Source organism: Microtus pennsylvanicus, chromosome 16 (assembly GCF_037038515.1).
Source record: "Microtus pennsylvanicus isolate mMicPen1 chromosome 16, mMicPen1.hap1, whole genome shotgun sequence".
Taxonomy (NCBI): domain Eukaryota; kingdom Metazoa; phylum Chordata; class Mammalia; order Rodentia; family Cricetidae; genus Microtus; species Microtus pennsylvanicus.
The window spans coordinates 7,104,553-7,122,459 of record NC_134594.1 but is presented as its reverse complement, the minus strand read 5'-3'; the positions used below and the strand labels follow the sequence as shown (position 1 = coordinate 7,122,459).

Here is a 17,907-nt window from a genome sequence, read left to right as displayed (position 1 = left end):
TCGAACTCACAGAGATCCATCTGCCTCTGCCTCCTGAGTGCTGGGATTAAAGGCGTGCGCCACCACCACCCGGCTGACTTTTCTATCTTGATATTCTAACTTAAATTCTGTTTAGAAAACCAAATAATGCACACAGCTGCCACTGTTATCCTGTCCACATATGTTATCCTCCTTATCATCATCTCTTCTCCCAGTCATGAAAGTCAGTGTCATGTTTAATTCATGTGTCTCCATAATACTGTGCTTAAAACTTGTCAGGTCCTCAGATCAGCTCTGTTCTTAACACTTCTTAACTCACAAGCTCATCCTGTCTCTCAAAGATCAGATGTTTTAGATTTAGAATATATAAATATAAGAAAAGCGTTAAGAACTTAAATATTTTATTATAGTTGGAACAGTGTGTTAGAAATAGAAAGAATTGAACAAAATATTTCCAGGTAAAACTTCGTTATATAAATGTTCTCAACAGGCAACAAACACCAGGGAAAGCGGCAAAGCATCATCAAGTTTAGGTCTCCAGGATTTTGATTTGCTTCGCGTTATAGGGAGAGGAAGTTATGCCAAAGTACTGTTGGTTCGATTAAAAAAAACAGATCGCATTTATGCAATGAAAGTTGTGAAAAAAGAGCTCGTCAATGATGATGAGGTAAGCATGGTGATGTTTATGTTTTTTCTACTTCTAGACAAACCCTAGCATGTCCGAAGCCCTGGTGTAATCCAGAGTGCCACACAGACAGACATAACAAAAGCGCACTACTTCAGCATATTGTGCGTGTCGTTATTGTGGTCTGCTTCTCTAAGAACATGCCTTAGGTATAAATAACGTCAAGGCATATCATTATGAAGGGAAGTACTTGAGGTTTCTTAGTGTTCAAGACTATTTCATAATACTGGATATTTTGTTACTGTATTTTCTCTTTGTATAACTTTTGTTTCATGACAGTGAGTAATTTTGATATTTAGTCGAATTAGTTAACATTTGTGATGATTGGCTTGCTAAGAACAAATTTATCATAGTTTTGGTCATTTCATTTGACATAGATTTCTTTGGTATTTTAAACAGGACATTGACTGGGTGCAGACGGAGAAGCATGTTTTTGAGCAGGCGTCCAATCACCCTTTTCTTGTTGGACTGCATTCTTGCTTCCAGACAGAAAGCAGGTGAGGTTAAAGTGGACAGAATGTTCCTGGGCTTCATCTGTTTCCTGTAATTCCTGTAGGAGCACTAAGAACTTCCTGCTACAATCAGCAATACCAGTCTAACACCAGTCACTAGTAGTGTAGACAGCCAGCCCTTTAGTGCCCTGCACATTCACAGCTTAGGACATGATGTCTCCTTTACCTGGCGTGACATGCAGACATGACTCACCTAGTCAGTAGCTCATTACCCCAAGCAGACCCTCTAGAGTGGAGTCGTGTAGTTGTGCCATGCTGGGTTCCTTTCTTATGTCCGTGCCTCTTGTTCTCACTGAGTTCTTGGCGAGGACTCAATCAGCCCTTTATGCTGTGTGATTGCTGTTCTACTGGAAATGCTAAAACTGTACGACTCATTTTGACTGTGGTTCTGCCTCTGTTTTAGGTTGTTTTTTGTTATAGAGTATGTAAATGGAGGGGATCTAATGTTTCATATGCAGCGACAAAGAAAGCTTCCTGAAGAACATGCCAGGTAAGTTTTTTGTTTGAGTTGGATTTGTGCCTCAGGACTGCCTGACCTTGTGTCTGCTAGTTGAATACAGTACATAAACAAGTTATCTTGTTGCTAGTTTATTCTTTGTAAGTCATGAGGAGGCTGAACTAGCTTAGTTTACATGACAAATTATAGTATACCTATCACATATTAAAATCTGTTTGTGTTCAGTGTATGTTTAGGGTTTTTCAAGCAGTGACCAGTTGTAGGAAAATCATGTGTATGTTTTCTTCAATTTAAGGTTTTACTCTGCAGAAATCAGTCTAGCACTGAATTACCTGCATGAGCGAGGAATAATCTATAGAGATTTGAAGCTGGATAATGTGCTGCTGGACTCTGAAGGACACATTAAACTGACTGACTATGGCATGTGTAAGGTGAGAGAGCCCTCAGGCAGCTCGCAACTGTCAACTGAGTAACTTCGGGTTCAGATGGGAAATGATCAACTGCCTTGTTTAGGATGTTTTGGAATTCTAGCTGAAGATGAGTGTACTCCCTGACCATTTAGATTCTCAGAATTCCATGTCTTTTGTGATATGTGTGTTTATATAGGGTTAAATATTTTTAATTGATTATAGCTTTTTTGTCTTGAAAGCTGATACACTTTTGAAGAAAATTTGGAAATAAAAATTACCTGCAGTCCTCATGTTAACCCAGTATTTGCATATCATCTTCCAATCTTTTACCATTTAGTAGACCCTGAAGCTACTTGCAAATTTTCCTTAGGAGTCTGTTTTTATATTTAAATTTCAAATCTCTGATATAAAGTAAGAACAAAATCAAATAAGCATTTTGCCTCATCTCAGATTATGCCTACTTATTGGTGGTTTATTCTTTTGGCAACAGTGTTTCATTTAGAGATCTGGTCTTTTGCCACAAAATGTCTAGAAAACTGTTCTACTTATTAATGCTCCTCCAACAAAGCATCTCCAGGTGTGTGAGTGTATGCACTGTGTTTATCCGCCTGGAGGAGGTGCCACTAGAGCAGAATTCCATGTTCTTACAGATGTAAAACACTTGAGTGGTATTGAGGATTTAATGTTACATCAGTACATCTTATATTAGAAAATAAAGCCTTCACACAATGTGTACAACTCAAGACCCGTTTCCTATGATACACCTTCATTTATTCTGTCATGTAAGTGTTCATTTGTAGACAGTGAGAAGGTAGTCAGTGCCCTCCTATGCATCCTTCACTTCTGTGTAGGAGACCCTTTGCTTCGCCATTTTTCTCCTAGAGTGCTTTCTCTCTCTGTTTTCTTTCTTTTTTTTTTTTTTAAATCACACCAGGCAATGGTGTCACACCTTTAATCCCAGGAGACAGAGGCAGACAGATCTCTGAGGTCAAGGCCAGTCTGGTCTATAGAGTAAGTTCTAGGACATCAGGGCTGTACAGAGAAACCCTGTCTCCAAAAAAAAAAAAAAAAAACAAACCACAAAATAAATGAATAAGTAACCACAATAATAGTGGATTCTTGTGAGTTTCAAGAACAGATGAAAACATGAGCAAATTAGAACAGTGGTTTCTTCTTCTTCCTCTCTTCCTCTTCCTCCTTCTTTTCTTCTTCTTTCTTCTTCTTCTTCATCACTGTTTGAACATGAGTAAAGATTACCAATAGCACACGGAGGCCAAGGCATGACTCACCTCTGCAGGGCTGAAGCAGGATGGTCATGAGCTCAAGGCAGACCTAGACTGTCTTGCGAGATTTTACCCCCCTCTCCCCAGCCCTGCAAAGACTGTCCTTCCCTTTGCCCTCAAACATATTTGACTGACCATATTTATACTGCGTATATGGGTATATGTAACATATTTGGTTGTTTTTATTTTCTGTTTATTTGTTTGGGTGGGTTTTGTTTTGTGGCTTTGCTTCTGCTTTATTCTTTTGAGACAAGGTCTCAAAACCTATGTAGCGGAGGTTGTCCCTGAATTAATAGTTCTCCTGTTTCAGTCTTCCAAGTGCGGGGATGACGCCTGCACCGCCATGCTTGTTTTTTCTTTTTAGTTTTAGTTTTTAATCTAATTTTTTTTCTGCTTATTGGTTATTGGTATGTAGCCTGTATTTTCTGGTAGAAGAATGTTAGAATCTTATGATTGAATACAATGAAATTTTCCTAACTTGTTCATTTTTATTCTTTTTTAAAAAAATATGTTAGTAGGTATACAGAAATTTGTATTTGTTATAGTTCTTCATGGTTGTTCTATTTAGCTAAAAGTGTTTTCTCTACTTAGCCTGTTTGTGCATTGTGCCTTACTGTTCACCAAGGTAGAAGACAAGCTCCATAGGAAAAGTGACCAGAAGCAAGCGCTGAAATGTCAGCAGTCATGTTGGGTGATTCGTTTACACCAGAAGGTGGCACCGATCTCATTATAGATTGCTGGTTGTGAGCCATCGTGTGGTTGCTAGGAATTGAACTCAGGACCTCTAGAAGGGCAACCAGTGCTCTTAACCTCTGAGCCATCTCTCCAGCCCAGCAAATACTATTTTAAAAGTGTTTTTTATTTTGTTTTGTTTGAAACAGGGTTTCTCTGTGTAACCCTGGCTGACCTGGAACTCACTCTGTTGACCATGCTGGCCTCAAAGTCACAAAGACCCGCCTGCCTCTTGGCTAAATTGACTTTAGCAACATCTGGTGTTGTTTTCACTATTTAGTAGCAATCCCAATTTTCATGATAAGATAACTGTTCATAATGCTATATTTTAGGTTTAATATATTGCATATACATGGTTTAGACAGTAGATGAAGTACAAGAGAGGTAAATTTAAAATAGTATCTTATCTTTCTTTTTTTTCCCTCCTTTTTACCCTATGAAAGGAAGGATTACGGCCTGGAGATACAACTAGCACTTTCTGTGGAACTCCCAATTACATTGCTCCTGAAATTTTAAGAGGAGAAGACTATGGTAATAAATAAATAGGTGGTATTTTAGCTATTGCTATATTGGTAGTTTAATGTGGTACCAACTACAATATAATATACTATAGCATTTTAGTATTCATCCTATTAATATGAATGTTTCTTGGTTCTGTTAACCTATATGAAGACTCTCAGATTCTGAAACCAGAGCCAAAAAGAGTTTGGTATTTGGTGGAGTATACATTTAAATAACATTTTACTAATGACAAACACTGAGCAGTGTCAAGAACTATTACAAATAATTAACTCTAAGCTCCCTTGAAATCTGAGGTTAGCATAATTGATTTTATAAATGAGGGAACTGGTGCACAGAACAGTTTAAATAATATACCTAGATCACAGTAGCCAGGAATGGCCATCAGCTGTGTGAAATCAGTGTTGTGAACTCCTAGATTGTTCAGAGCCCTTGGGATATTTCCTCTAGGAGTCTAAAAGATGCTAAAGGCTAGGTCAGGCAGTCAAGCATCAGACAGTACATCGCATCTGCCTCTCCCCGCCCCCTTTCTGAGTCCATAACCCTGGCTGTCCTGGAACTTGCTATGTAGACCAGGCTAGCCTTGAACTCAAAGAAATCTGACTTCCTCTGCCAAGTGCTGGGATTAAAATGTGCACCACCACGTCCGACTTCCATTAAGTTTTTTTTACATTTGTATTTATCATTTTATTAGTTCTTTGAGAATTTCATACAATATGTTTTGATCGTATCTACCCTGTCCCATTCCTCCCAAATCCACCCCCCCACTCACCCACCTTTGTGTCCTTTTCTTTTTCGCTCATGTCCAGTGTGTGCTGCCCACAGGAGCATGGTCAACTTACAAGGAGCAACTCTCTTAGAGGAACTCCCTCCCCCAGCAGCTATCGCTTGCAGCTCCTCATGTCTGCCCACCCTTCCCACGCTGGCCTTTGGTCTGACTAGAGTTTGCACAGGGCTTGTGCATGCTATCCCAGTTGCTGTGAGTTCCTGTGTGCAGCTGCCCTGATGTGTCTGGAAGCTGTTCTTTCCTTGTATTGGTCCAGCACCTCCTGCATTTATAGTCTTTCCCATCTTCCATAACCATCCCTCTGCTTGGGAAGAGGGATTCGTATATAGATGTTCCTTTTAAGGTTGGACCAGTTTTTCTGTAGTTCTTAGTGCCTACCAGACTATTTATAATCTAATTAGAATTTACAGTTCATTTCATGATAAAGTAGATTTCTAATTGCTGGCTTTTCATGAATACAGAGAAGATTTATTATTTGAATTTTCTTTCCAAAGGCTTCAGTGTTGACTGGTGGGCTCTTGGAGTGCTCATGTTTGAGATGATGGCCGGAAGGTCTCCATTTGATATTGTTGGGAGCTCCGATAATCCTGACCAAAATACAGAGGACTATCTATTCCAAGGTAATTTACAGGATTTTGTTAAGATTCTCAATAATGTAGAGCAAAATTAAGGCTTTCAGATTACTCTTCTGAGTAAGAAAGGGAATAATTTGGACATACACTTGTGACTCCCGTTCCCACTCTAGTCGGTAGTCCATGTGCAGTGCTCCTCCACGCTCCTAACACAGCCGCAGAGACTGAAGCGGGGTCTGTGCCTGGAGAGTCTAATCTCTGCACGGGAACCGCGGCTTAGTGCCCAAGCTCAAGAGAGGCAGAGTGTGAGGATATCAGAGAGCCCAGAGGTGTTAAGGCTGCAGTGCCCACAGCGAGGAGTGCTGAAAGCTGAACAGAAGCAGGGGCCACGCACAGGCTTCTCTACCACAAAGCGGTTAATATGAAAAGCCCCCAGCCTCTCTGGTGGTTAGAATACACACTGAAGCCAGGCAGTGGTGGCGCATGCCTTTAATCCCAGCACTCGGGAGGCAGAGGCAGGCGGATCTCTGTGAGTTCGAGACCAGCCTGGTCTACAGAGCTAGTTCCAGGACAGGCTCCAAAGCCACAGAGAAACCCTGTCTCGAACCCCCCCCCCCCAAAAAAAAAGAATACACACTGAGTGTTAGTGAGCTGCAGTTTCATCCTGTGCATTTGACAGACTTCAGTCTGATGAGAAGTGCTTAGTGCTTGGAAGTATAGAGCAGTGGGAACTCGTCAGGACCGCTGGTGGGGGGGAGCATAATTTTACATTTCCTGGAATAATTCTGTGCTACATATGCAAGCACTTTCCCTTATTAACTTTATACCTAGTAAGAACCCTGTGAAGCAGGTGTTGCTTCTATTCCTGTTTACAGAGGAAGAAACTGAGGCACAGCAAGGATCTAAGAAATAACACATGCTTGTAAATAGTAAATGCAGTGTTCAGGTGAGGGCCAGCTCTGAGAAGGAGGGCTAAGGGATTAGAAAACTATATGAAGAATTTCAGTTATGTAGATAATGTGTTTTCTGCTGAAATGCCTTAAATATCTTGGCGTCTAAAGAAAAAACTTAAATATTCCAGTCACATAAAAAGCTGAAAATTACTGTCATTCTTACCTTCCTAGTTATTTTGGAAAAGCAAATTCGCATACCACGTTCTCTGTCTGTAAAAGCAGCAAGTGTGCTGAAGAGTTTTCTCAACAAGGTAAGAACCGTGTGTGAGATCTGATGTGACCTCCATTCCCTACTGTGAGCCAGCCTGGTGAGTGGAGACGCAGGCAGTGCAGTTAGGGTGGAGTTTACTCCGTGGTCAGCTAGACACGATCAAATCCTGACCTGATTATCCTTGCCACATGGCCAATATAATTTACCCCCAGCCAGATTCTAGATTGATGCTTTTAGTGTGAGTGATACATAAATATCGTATCAGTGAAGGAAAAATGGGGCCTTAGGAATCACTAAAGCTGCATTTTCGGTTCTTGTTTTATGTGTGTTATCCATAACACCCATTGGTCACTGTGTATTTTTTGAGCATGTGGTCAGTAGTATTTTCTACCCATTTCATATTAAGAACCCAATTCAGAGGAAATGAAATGGCATCTTAAAAATGTAAGCATCAATCACTTGTGGTAGTTGGTACACTAGAGGAGTTTAGGGTCTAAGATTATGAATTTGGGATTCATAAATTTTATTTCACATAAATAGGGTAGAAAATGGGTTATATTTGCCACCTTGAGCAGATAATGACAAAGTTTAATAAAATCGGAAATCGGCACTTAGTTTAGAGAGGTGTGTGTGTGTGTGTGTATTTGTATACCACGTGCATTACTGCATTACAGGGAGGCCAGAAAAGGGCATCACATCTCCTGGAACTGGAGTTAGAGTTGATTGTGAGCTGCTGTGTGGGTGCTGGGAGTCCAACCTCTGGAAGAGCAGCTAGTCTGCTCTTAACCACTGAACTCCTGAATGACTGTTTTTTTGAGGGAAGATTTAAACTGGAAAGCTTATGTTTTATACAATGAGAAATAAAGTTGAGAGATGCTAATCTATAAAATAAAATGCCTTTTATGAAAAAGAAAACATTCCAATTCACAGTAAGAGTAAAAGCCAAGGCTTTATGAGCTCCATCTCAGTCCAGTGATCAGGTAATTGCTGTCATTGTCTTAAGACATTAGGGTTTGTTGCTGTAGTTGAGCATAGGGTGTAACGCTGATCTAAACGTAAGTGTGATATCGTTCAGAGGGTTCTCAGTGAGGACTGAACTCTGGCCCGTGAGAGCAAGCCAGCTATGCTGCCCTTACTTTCCTCACATTCCTTCCTTAGCAGGGGGGTGGTCGTGCTCACTTGCCCAGGCTGACCTTGCCTTCTGTGTAACAGTTGGCCTTGGACTTCTGGCATTCTTGCCTCCACCTCTCTCTTTAGGCTTTCGGGGGGCGCCCAGCACCCAACTCCCAAATAAATCACACACGGAGGCTTATTCTCAGTTATGAATACCCAGCCTTAGCTTGGTTTGTTTCTTACCAGATCTTCTTAAATTATCCTGGCTACTTTTTGCCCCTGGGTTTTTCCTTTTTCCTACTTGTGAATATCTTACTTTCTTACTCCGAGGCTGGCTGAATGGCTGACCCCTGATGTCCTTCTCTTGTTCTCTCCTCGTTGCTCTTCCTCTTCCTGTTTCTCCTCCTATTTATTCTCTCTGTCTGCCAGCCCCGCCTATCCTTTCTCCTGCCGCACTATTGGCCGTTCAGCTCTTTATTAGACCATCAAGTGTTTTAGACAGGCAAAGAATCACAGCTTCACAGTTAAACAAATGTAGCATAAGCATAAACAAAAGCAACACACCTTAAAATAATATTCCCCAACACCCGCTTTTGTTCATAAACAAAAATGAAAAGTTTTAACTTTAACATAGTAAGACTGTATACAACAAGAACAATTATCAAGTGAAGATTACATTCACAGTGTACTGAATTCCAATTCTTTTGTGTCTGGTCAATTTAAAGAAAATGCTTCAGTGGGGTTATAGGTGTTCACCGCCATGCCTGCTCTCGAGTTCCCCGCTTACTGCCATGATAAGTTGATGAAGAGCCAGGAGGAACCCTTACCTGTTGTGCTCTAGATGACTCGCTTGGTGGTGGGCTTTCTAGAACTAGCTAGACATTTCCAAACAAAGGTGCCATAAAACAGGAATCTCACTCATCTAGCCCTCGAAACACTGCTTCTGCCGTAGGACCCAAAGGAACGGCTGGGCTGCCACCCTCAAACTGGATTTGCTGACATCCAAGGACACCCGTTCTTCCGAAATGTGGACTGGGACATGGTATGTACCTTTACCTTTTTTGTTGTTGTTGTTGCTTGGGTTTTACTATAACCAAGGGCCAACTTTTATTATGCTAATGAGTTATTGAAAAGCTAAGATATTGTAGCTTAAATAACTTAAAACTACTCTATAGTACTTATAAAAAGCTTTAGAGAGCCGGGCTTGGTGGCGCACGCCTTTAATCTCAGCACTTGCGAGGCAAAAGTCAGCCTGGCCTACAGAGTGAGTTCTAGGACAGGCTCCAGACCTGCACAGAGAAGCCCTGTCTTGAAAAGAGAAGATAAACAAGAAGCTTTAGAAACAGAAGAGAACATTAATGTACAGGGGCAGATTGTAATATTATTAAGGCCCATACCGACGTTCAGATTAATAAGATGTGGCCATGGTTGCTGAAATGGTGTCGCAGCGTGCCGGGTGAGACGTGGGAGAGCAAGGTAAAGTGCAGAGGCACGGTGTTTCTGGGGTTCTCTTTCAGATGGAGCAGAAGCAGGTGGTGCCGCCCTTTAAACCAAACATTTCTGGAGAATTTGGCTTGGATAACTTTGATTCCCAGTTTACGAATGAACCAGTCCAGCTCACTCCAGATGATGAGTAAGTAATTCCTCACACTAAGATGTTTTAAACTTCTTTTGAAATCTAAATCGTAAGGCTGTTTATTGTTGAAAATACTCTCTAATTTATATGTAACCATCCATTGCTGGGCTGTTTAAAACTCTAGCTGTGGTTACATCCACTTACTTCGTGTGCATTATCCCAGTTCTCACAACAGCCTTGTAGAGTGGGCATTTTCATCTTTACAGATGAGAAACCAAGGCTCAGAGAGGTTAAGGAGAGGTGCTCAGGCGTCGGGATTCCCACCCGGGGCTGACTGGCCAAGGCCTGTACTTACCAGTGGGCTGCACTGCCCCATTCAGATATGAGCATTTCTCTGAGTGATGCAAGTCTCTCGTGTGGCCAGCAGGGGTCAGAGTACTTGATTGTGTCACTTCCTTTCAAAGAGATTGTTTTGATTCATTCTCTCTCTCTCTCTCTCTCTCTCTCTCTCTCTCTCTCTCTCTCTCTCCTCCCTCCCTCCTTCCCTCCCTCCCTCCCTCCCTTTCTCCCCAAGATTTTCTAATCTAAGGGGCCTTTGCTCTTGGTGTTCACTTCTCTTATATCTCTTGGCATCTGTTCGTTAGAGCCTTCTCTCAGGGACTACTTTTCCTGACTCTGTCTGTGAGAATTTATCCGTCTCCACCACTGACTGGTGGAGGTGACTTGGGCGACTGTGTCTCAGGACTGTGACCTCAGACATCTGTGTCTCAGGACTGTGACATCTGTGTCTCAGGACTGTGACTTCTCTGGGCGACTATGTCTCAGGACTGTGACATCTGTGTCTCAGGACTGTGACATCTCTGGGCGACTGTGTCTCAGGACTGTGACCTCTCTGGACAACTGTGTCTCAGGACTGTGACTTCTCTGGGCGACTGTGTCTCAGGACTGTGACATCTGTATCTCAGGACTGTGACATCTGTGTTTCAGGACTGTGACCTCTCTGGGCGACTGTGTCTCAGGACTGTGACCTCTCTGGACGACTGTGTCTCAGGACTGTGACCTCAGACATCTGTGTCTCAGGACTGTGACTTCTCTGGGCGACTGTGTCTCAGGACTGTGACATCTGTGTCTCAGGACTGTGACATCTGTGTTTCAGGACTGTGACCTCTCTGGGCGACTGTGTCTCAGGACTGTGACCTCTCTGGGCGACTGTGTCTCAGGACTGTGACCTCAGACATCTGTGTTTCAGGACTGTGACCTCTCTGGGCGACTGTGTCTCAGGACTGTGACCTCTCTGGGCAACTGTGTCTCAGGACTGTGACCTCTCTGGGCGACTGTGTCTCAGGATTATGACCTCTCTGGGCGACTGTGTCTCAGGACTGTGACCTCTCTGGGCGACTGTGTCTCAGGACTATGACCTCAGAACTGTGTCTCAGGACTGTGACCTCAGACATCTGTGTCCTCAGGCGACTGTGTCTCAGGATTATGACCTCTCTGGGCGACTGTGTCTCTCAGGACTATGACCTCAGATGACTGTGTCTCAGGACTGTGACCTCTCTGGGCGACCGTGTCTCAGGACTGTGACCTCTCTGGACGACTGTGTCTCAGGACTGTGACCTCAGATGACTGTGTCTCTCAGGACTATGACCTCAGATGACTGTGTCTCAGGTCTGGCCTCACTCCTCTGGGTCCTTATTCTGCCTCCTGCTGGGAATGACCTCACTCCTGGAAGGCCGCCCCTCCGTCTGGTCTGCCCCCTCCATTCCCAGCTCTTACTACTTCAGTACCTTAGTTTTCCTCCTACCTAAACACACCAGTTGTGCTTTTTACACAACCTGAGCCCTTCTGTGACACAGCATGGTTGTGTCGCTTCGTTTTTTCCTCTTCAGACACTTAAAGAGACGCGTGTTGCTGTTCTTAGTAAGGAATGAGCAGTAGCTTCCAGACTCTGTCAGGGTGGTCGGCCCTGGTAGATGTTTGTAGATGAGCTTGCTGCCTAACCTTTGGCGGGTGAGGGTGACGTCTCAGTTTCTAGGTTTCAGAGCACTGTTTGGTTAGTCCTCCTCTCCCCCGTGTCTGGGAAGGTATGGCGCTCAGAGCACTGCCGTCCTAGTTCAGCTTGTCTCTGTGAACAGTTGTCTGTCATCTTTCTCTGGACATGGCCACCTTCTGTTGCTGTGTTCAGTTCGTGCCTTGGAGACTTCAGCTGGCCCTGTATGGTGGATGTTCCTGACAGAGCTGTGTGTTAGAAGGAACAGGGGGGTTAGCCAGAGGAGGGATGCTCAAGTCCCTGTTACTCTCATCTGTCGTGAAGCCTTCTGTAGAACTGCATGACTTCTCGGATCCTGTTCCTTCTCATGGCGTCCGCCTCACAAGGATCCTGTGAAGAATAAGCGAGGGTGATTTCTGAGCTTCTCGCTGCCGTCCTCGGTCATGTCCACTTGATAACGTTCCTATGAAGAAGCAAGGGTGGTTGCAGAGCGTCTCGCTGCCACGCTGTGGTGCTCCTGAGCATGTCTGTCTGTTTGACATCTCACTGACTGACCGATAAACAGCTCAGATGACTCACTGTGCTGTCCCTCGGTTTAGGTCGTTCCTTATGGCTGCCTTTTGCACCACCACCTATTCCTGTCGACCAGATTCGGCTATGCTTGTTGATGTCTTTCAGCCAGCAGATTCTATACTACCCACTGCTGAGGCAGCTTTGTGTGTTTTCCTGTAGCACTTGGATCTGAGCTTTCTTTTCTTATCCTGTTGCCGTAACCCGAGATCCAGTCTCACACATTATACCAAGAGTGTAGTCCCCCAGCTCGTTGATTCCTCCTCCTTTACTGTGTATCCTATCCAGTATGCTTCATGGACTGTTCAGTTCCTCAGCCCGAGTCAGAAACCTCCAGGTGACAACTGTCCACACCCCCACCCCACCTCTGTCCCTGCCTTGCTTTTTAGCCCTACCACTAAAACACAAAAGGTGTTTGGGGCAGTCTGTCATTCACCACTGCCCGCTAGCGGGTGTCATGCTCTCTCTCCTGACTCAGGTCTCTCTTTTCCTCTGTCATTTTCACCAGTTGAAATCCCTTCATGGAACCTCGTTAGTCATAAATGCAGCGCCGCCGTCCTTCCAGTGGCCCCTCCCCCTCAGTGCCCTTCTAGTCCCCAGCTCCAGCTCTGGTGTGGTCTTCGTTTCTGCACACTTGCCCGCCTTTCCAGTTCCGCATGCAGTGTAGTGAACGCCGACTGCCTTGATTTCTCCAGCTCGGTGTTGCCCTCCCTTTCCACGTGTGGTTAGAGAGGACTTGGCTTACACTGTGGGAAATATTGCAGACAGTGGGATTGGGAGATGGCTCAGTGGGAGAGTGCTTGCCATGCAAGCATGGGAACCTGAGTTCACACCTCTAGCAAGTGTGACGACACACATCTTAATACTAGTACTCGGGATACAGAGATGCTGGGGACCTGGAGCTGTTTAACCATCCTTCTAGATCAGTGAGCAGAAAGTCAGGTGGGGGACTGAGGAAGCCACCTGCTGTCGACCACAAGCACTGCTTTCTCTTAGAGCTTTGCAGTGCTGTGCTTGGCAGTGTGGCACGTCCCTTCCGGTGCTGGAGTGTGCACTAAGCTGGGTGTCCAGGGTGACACAGTGCCAGCCTCTCCTCTGCTCCAGGTCTCGCGCTGCACTTGTTGCTGTTGCCGTTGCCTTTGGCTAGCTTCTTCCCTCTCTTCACCATCTGCCTGGCTAAGTGATTGCTGAGCTGGATGTTAAATTAGACCTGCCTATTTACCGTAATCAAGAGTTCTGTTCAGAGTAAAAGTTAAAATACCTGGGATTGTGATAATTTCTGTGTTTTTAAAAATCCTCAACCTGATTCTGAGCCCTCTTGGCTCTCAGGCTGCTGCTTGTGGGGCTATTAGTTTTCCTCGTGGGCTTTTTCCTTCCTAATTGTTCTAGAACTCACTTTGTGATTAATCTAAAAACTTGTTTTCTTTCCACAATTAAAATCATTTAGCTCTGTTTTTTTCTTTTTAGTTGTATTTCACTGTTTAAAGGCTAAAAAATCTTAATTATGATGAAAATAAATTCACTTTTCTTTCAACAGTGACATCGTGAGGAAGATTGATCAGTCTGAATTCGAAGGTTTTGAGTATATCAACCCTCTTCTGATGTCTGCAGAAGAATGTGTCTGACCCTCGCTTTTCAGCTGTTCATTTGCTTACTGCCGTTACTGCATGGATCAGCCTGTTAGCCTGGCCACCGTTAGCGTTTGTGTTGTCACCTGCAGAACCTCCCAGCATCCTCTTCTAGATGATAGGACTCTTAGAGCTCGCTTCCCGACAGCCGTGGCAGACTTTAGTTTCGCTTGTTCTCCGGAGTACTCAGCAAGGAAGTACCACAGCCTCTCAAGCAGAGCCTCTGCTGTGTTGGGATGCAGGGTGGGATTACATCATCAGTCTCCACAGTTGTTGTCATCGTGGGAAGTCACTGGAAGGCCTAATAGTGTAGTGGAGGGTGGCTCACAGAACATCTCATAAGCTAGCTTCAGAGTTCCTTGAAGAATCCTCCTATAAATTTTCTCATTAGTTCGGATAATTATTGATATTTAAAGGAACGGTTATCAAATTGATACACAATTGACTTGTTTTAGTAAGAATTGGATTATAAATTAGCTATGTTTGAAAAATTGGCTCAATGATTTATTTTGTGGGTTGTTTGTTTGTTTTTGTTTTTTTGAGACAGGGTTTCTCTGTAGCTTTGGTGCCCGTCGTGGAACTCCCTCTGTAGACCAGGCTGGCCTCGAACTCACAGAGATCCCCTGCCTCTGCCTCCCGAGTGCTGGGATTAAAGGCGTGTGCCACCACCGCCGCTTATTTTGTATTTAATTTTTTTTTTCTTTTTAGAATAAGGGGTTAGCGTCTGAGCTTGCCTTCTCAGAGAGAAGTAGCATATGCAGTTCAAGGACCCAGAGAGCATATGGACAGTTGCTCAGTACATACAAAGGAAAACGAAGGATAATAGTAATGTTTTATTTTCTACTGGGAATGAATCCTACACTTGCTTTTGAGATTTGTTTTAAATAATGAGGAAGTACTCACTTCTTCCCAAACTTAGAAAAGCATTCCATTCATTCAGGGGAGGCAGAGTGTATATATACATATATTTTATTACTTAGTATGCAGGAAAATAATTTATCTTCTAAGTAGAATGTCTTAACTACTTTTGATTCCTTCCCCAAAGTACATTGTTTGTACTTTTAGGACCAGTTAATGGCGTTTATGTATGACATGAGTAACTGTAACACGCGTGTTCGCAGTTCCTACTGAGTTTTAGGTCTAAGGTAATAAACATAATACATAATAGAATGCATTTCAGAGGCAGAGTTCTTCAGTTCTCCGCAATATTTTTATTAATATTAGTATTTAGCAACATTTTTATTTAAAGAAGTACCATTTAACATCATTCTGCTGTTTATTTTAAATATTTTTATATAAAGGAACTTTAAAATAATAATCTAGATAAAGTACAATTGTCAAATCAGTAAAATTTAATTTTAGGGATGCTATCTAGTGTTGAGCTTATAATGATTTAAAACATGTAGGTATTTAAAAATTTATCCTTTGGGGGATGCTGTGTTTCGTGAGAAGTGTAAGCTTTCCCAAGTCTGTGTCATGCATTCTTTTCTTCAAATAACGTGAGGCCGAGAGCACTGGAAGCCTCCATTGACTGCAGCTAAGTAAGGGACAGTGAGGTGGCTCAGCAGGTGAAGGACATGCCGCCCAGCCTGGTGGCCTGGCTCTGATGCCACATGGTGAGAGAAAAGGACAAACTCCTACAAGCTAGTGCACCGTGGCACATGCACACCCTCCCCTGCAGTAAAGAAATGGGGGGGAGCCAAATACATGCAGTAGAATGCATATCAGGAAGCAACTGTTTACCTGCATGTCCATGTTTGTCTCATGTTTGAGAAGTGTGCTTCCCCAATGCTTAGGTTTATTTTAAGTCGCAAGGCAGCGTCACGTCATAAACTGGTAGAGAATTCTGGAGGGTCAGCACGCTTACGCTTGGGCACCTTGGAACGTCCAGCAGCCACGGAGATTGTGTGGAAATGCGGTCGTTGGGGCCTTCGACTCTTTGGGACTTTGTATTTCATTTTGAAAACCATTTTCTTCAAGGTATTCTTTTTATGTGTGTGACAATATTTCTTATGGGGTGTGAGTCTACTTCCTGTGGTGAAACAGTTCAAGAAAGGTAATCAGTGAATTATCGCCAAATTTGTCTACGCATTAAATGAACTAATCCAAGTTACACACCTTCCCTGCCCTCATCCCCAGTAAAACTCACCCGTTTCCGGCTCTGCTGTGCAAATGAGCAGTTTTCTATCATGAGGTCTCTTATTAATGGCGGTCTTTGTTTTTAAATCTTTTTCTTAACTAATAAAATTTACTGTGTGTGTTTATACAGAATTATTGTAAATGTCTTTAGTTCTAGTTTTCAGTCCTTACGTGCCAACTCCTTATACGGATGTAAAAGTTCTCAAAATACTCATCAGGGGCCTCTTGGTGTGAACGAGCGGAGTGTCTTAGAAACCATTTAATTTGCATAAACTGTGGTCGGATCGTTTTATCACATGCAGCTGGATTGGATGTCTAGTTCCATGTGTCCTCAGTGCCGGTACATTTAGTTTAGAAATTTGTTTTTATTTTTGTCATGTAGAATATTGTCTTGTTCACTATTAACGTAATCTGTATTTGTATAATTTTTTTACATTAAAATCTTTAAATAAAATGTTTAATACCTATGAGGAGTGGACCATTTTTAACAAGTGCCACATTGAAAAAAAATGGTGGGGCACCACCTTAAATCCTAGCTCTTGGGAGACAGAGGCAGGTGGATCTCTGTGAGTTCAAGGCCAGGCTGATCTACAGAGCTAGTTCCAGGACAGCCAGGACTGTTGAGACAAGGTTTCTCAAAACCAACCAACAAAACAAAAACAGGCCTGGAGAGATGGTTCAGCACTTAAGAGCACTGGCTGCTCTTCCAGAGGACCTGAGTTCAATTCCCAGCAACCACATGGTGGCTCACAACCATCTGTAAGGAGATCTGGTGCCCTTGTCTTGCCTGCTGGCCTGCAGCATACATGCAGACAGAACATTGTATACATAATTTAAATAAGTAAATCTTTAAAACAAAAAAGTTTTAGAACTAGACTATCAACATTTGTTACAGAATTCCTGTAATTCAGACAGCATTCTAGTAGTTGTGATTAAAGGATTCTAGTACATTTTAAACCTGTTCCTCAGTAGGTCTTCCCATGTGAAAAATAAGAGATCAACTGAACACGGAGTAAAAGCTTATCCAGACATTAGTAGCGGGTCATCCTTCTGTTAGGCTTCACACTGACCTGTTGTGTTCCCAACTGCTGGAACTTCACTCTCTGGATAATAGTTGGTGTCCCATGGACATAGTCTTCACTGTATAACGCTCCTTTCTCCATGGTAATTGCATCTTCATTGCCTTCATCGACAGAAAGCAGGGAACTGTATATTGAAGCCCTTCCCCTGTGTTCATCCTGATTGCAACCTTTGTTACTAGGGAAGTGCCTGCCATCAGACAGTTCCCTGCGTCACTAACACTCGGTGCTGGCTACATTTCCAGGCAGCCCAGCGAGGACCTTGGGGTTTTAGGGGGATTTTGCATGAGACATTGAGCCAGCCACTGGGATAGCCAGCTTTCCCCTGGAAGGCAAAACGGGTCTCCAGCCCTTGACACCTTGACAGCTTGTTTCTGAACAACGCCAAGCAGTGTGAGTGTGGTAGAACTGGGCTCTTTCCTAGATTTGCTTTAGGAAGGAATGGAATAAGAGACACAAGACCGTGTAGTCCCAGTAGGCGGAGCCACAGATCTACTGTAACACACTGAGTCATACTAAATACGGCTAATAAGAACGACCAAGGAGAGGCAGTAAGTACGCGGGGTGTGGCCAGTTTGCCCTCACATAACACAATGAAGCTCGCGGGTTTTGACTTTGTCTTGTTGCACTTACTAGATGTAGAGTAGGCTCCACAGAGCTTTCCTGTGTCTTGGAAATCCACAGGAAGAAGAAACACAGATCATGGGTGCTC

At 43.3% G+C, this 17,907-nt stretch overlaps 1 protein-coding gene across 1 annotated transcript in view; it reads left to right on the top strand.

The window, feature by feature from the left end:
- The window catches only part of Prkci (protein kinase C iota), a 57,578-nt gene extending 40,994 nt beyond the window's left edge, over positions 1–16,584 (top strand). The window contains exons 9-18 of the mRNA XM_075950443.1: positions 470–646; positions 1,064–1,161; positions 1,580–1,666; positions 1,929–2,064; positions 4,502–4,589; positions 5,859–5,984; positions 7,061–7,140; positions 9,166–9,255; positions 9,731–9,846; positions 13,887–16,584. Of these exons, the coding sequence (XP_075806558.1) occupies positions 470–646; positions 1,064–1,161; positions 1,580–1,666; positions 1,929–2,064; positions 4,502–4,589; positions 5,859–5,984; positions 7,061–7,140; positions 9,166–9,255; positions 9,731–9,846; positions 13,887–13,974 (1,086 nt within the window). The 3' untranslated portion in view covers positions 13,975–16,584. The remainder of the gene's footprint in view (positions 1–469; positions 647–1,063; positions 1,162–1,579; positions 1,667–1,928; positions 2,065–4,501; positions 4,590–5,858; positions 5,985–7,060; positions 7,141–9,165; positions 9,256–9,730; positions 9,847–13,886) is intronic.
- The last annotated feature ends 1,323 nt before the right edge of the window (positions 16,585–17,907 follow it).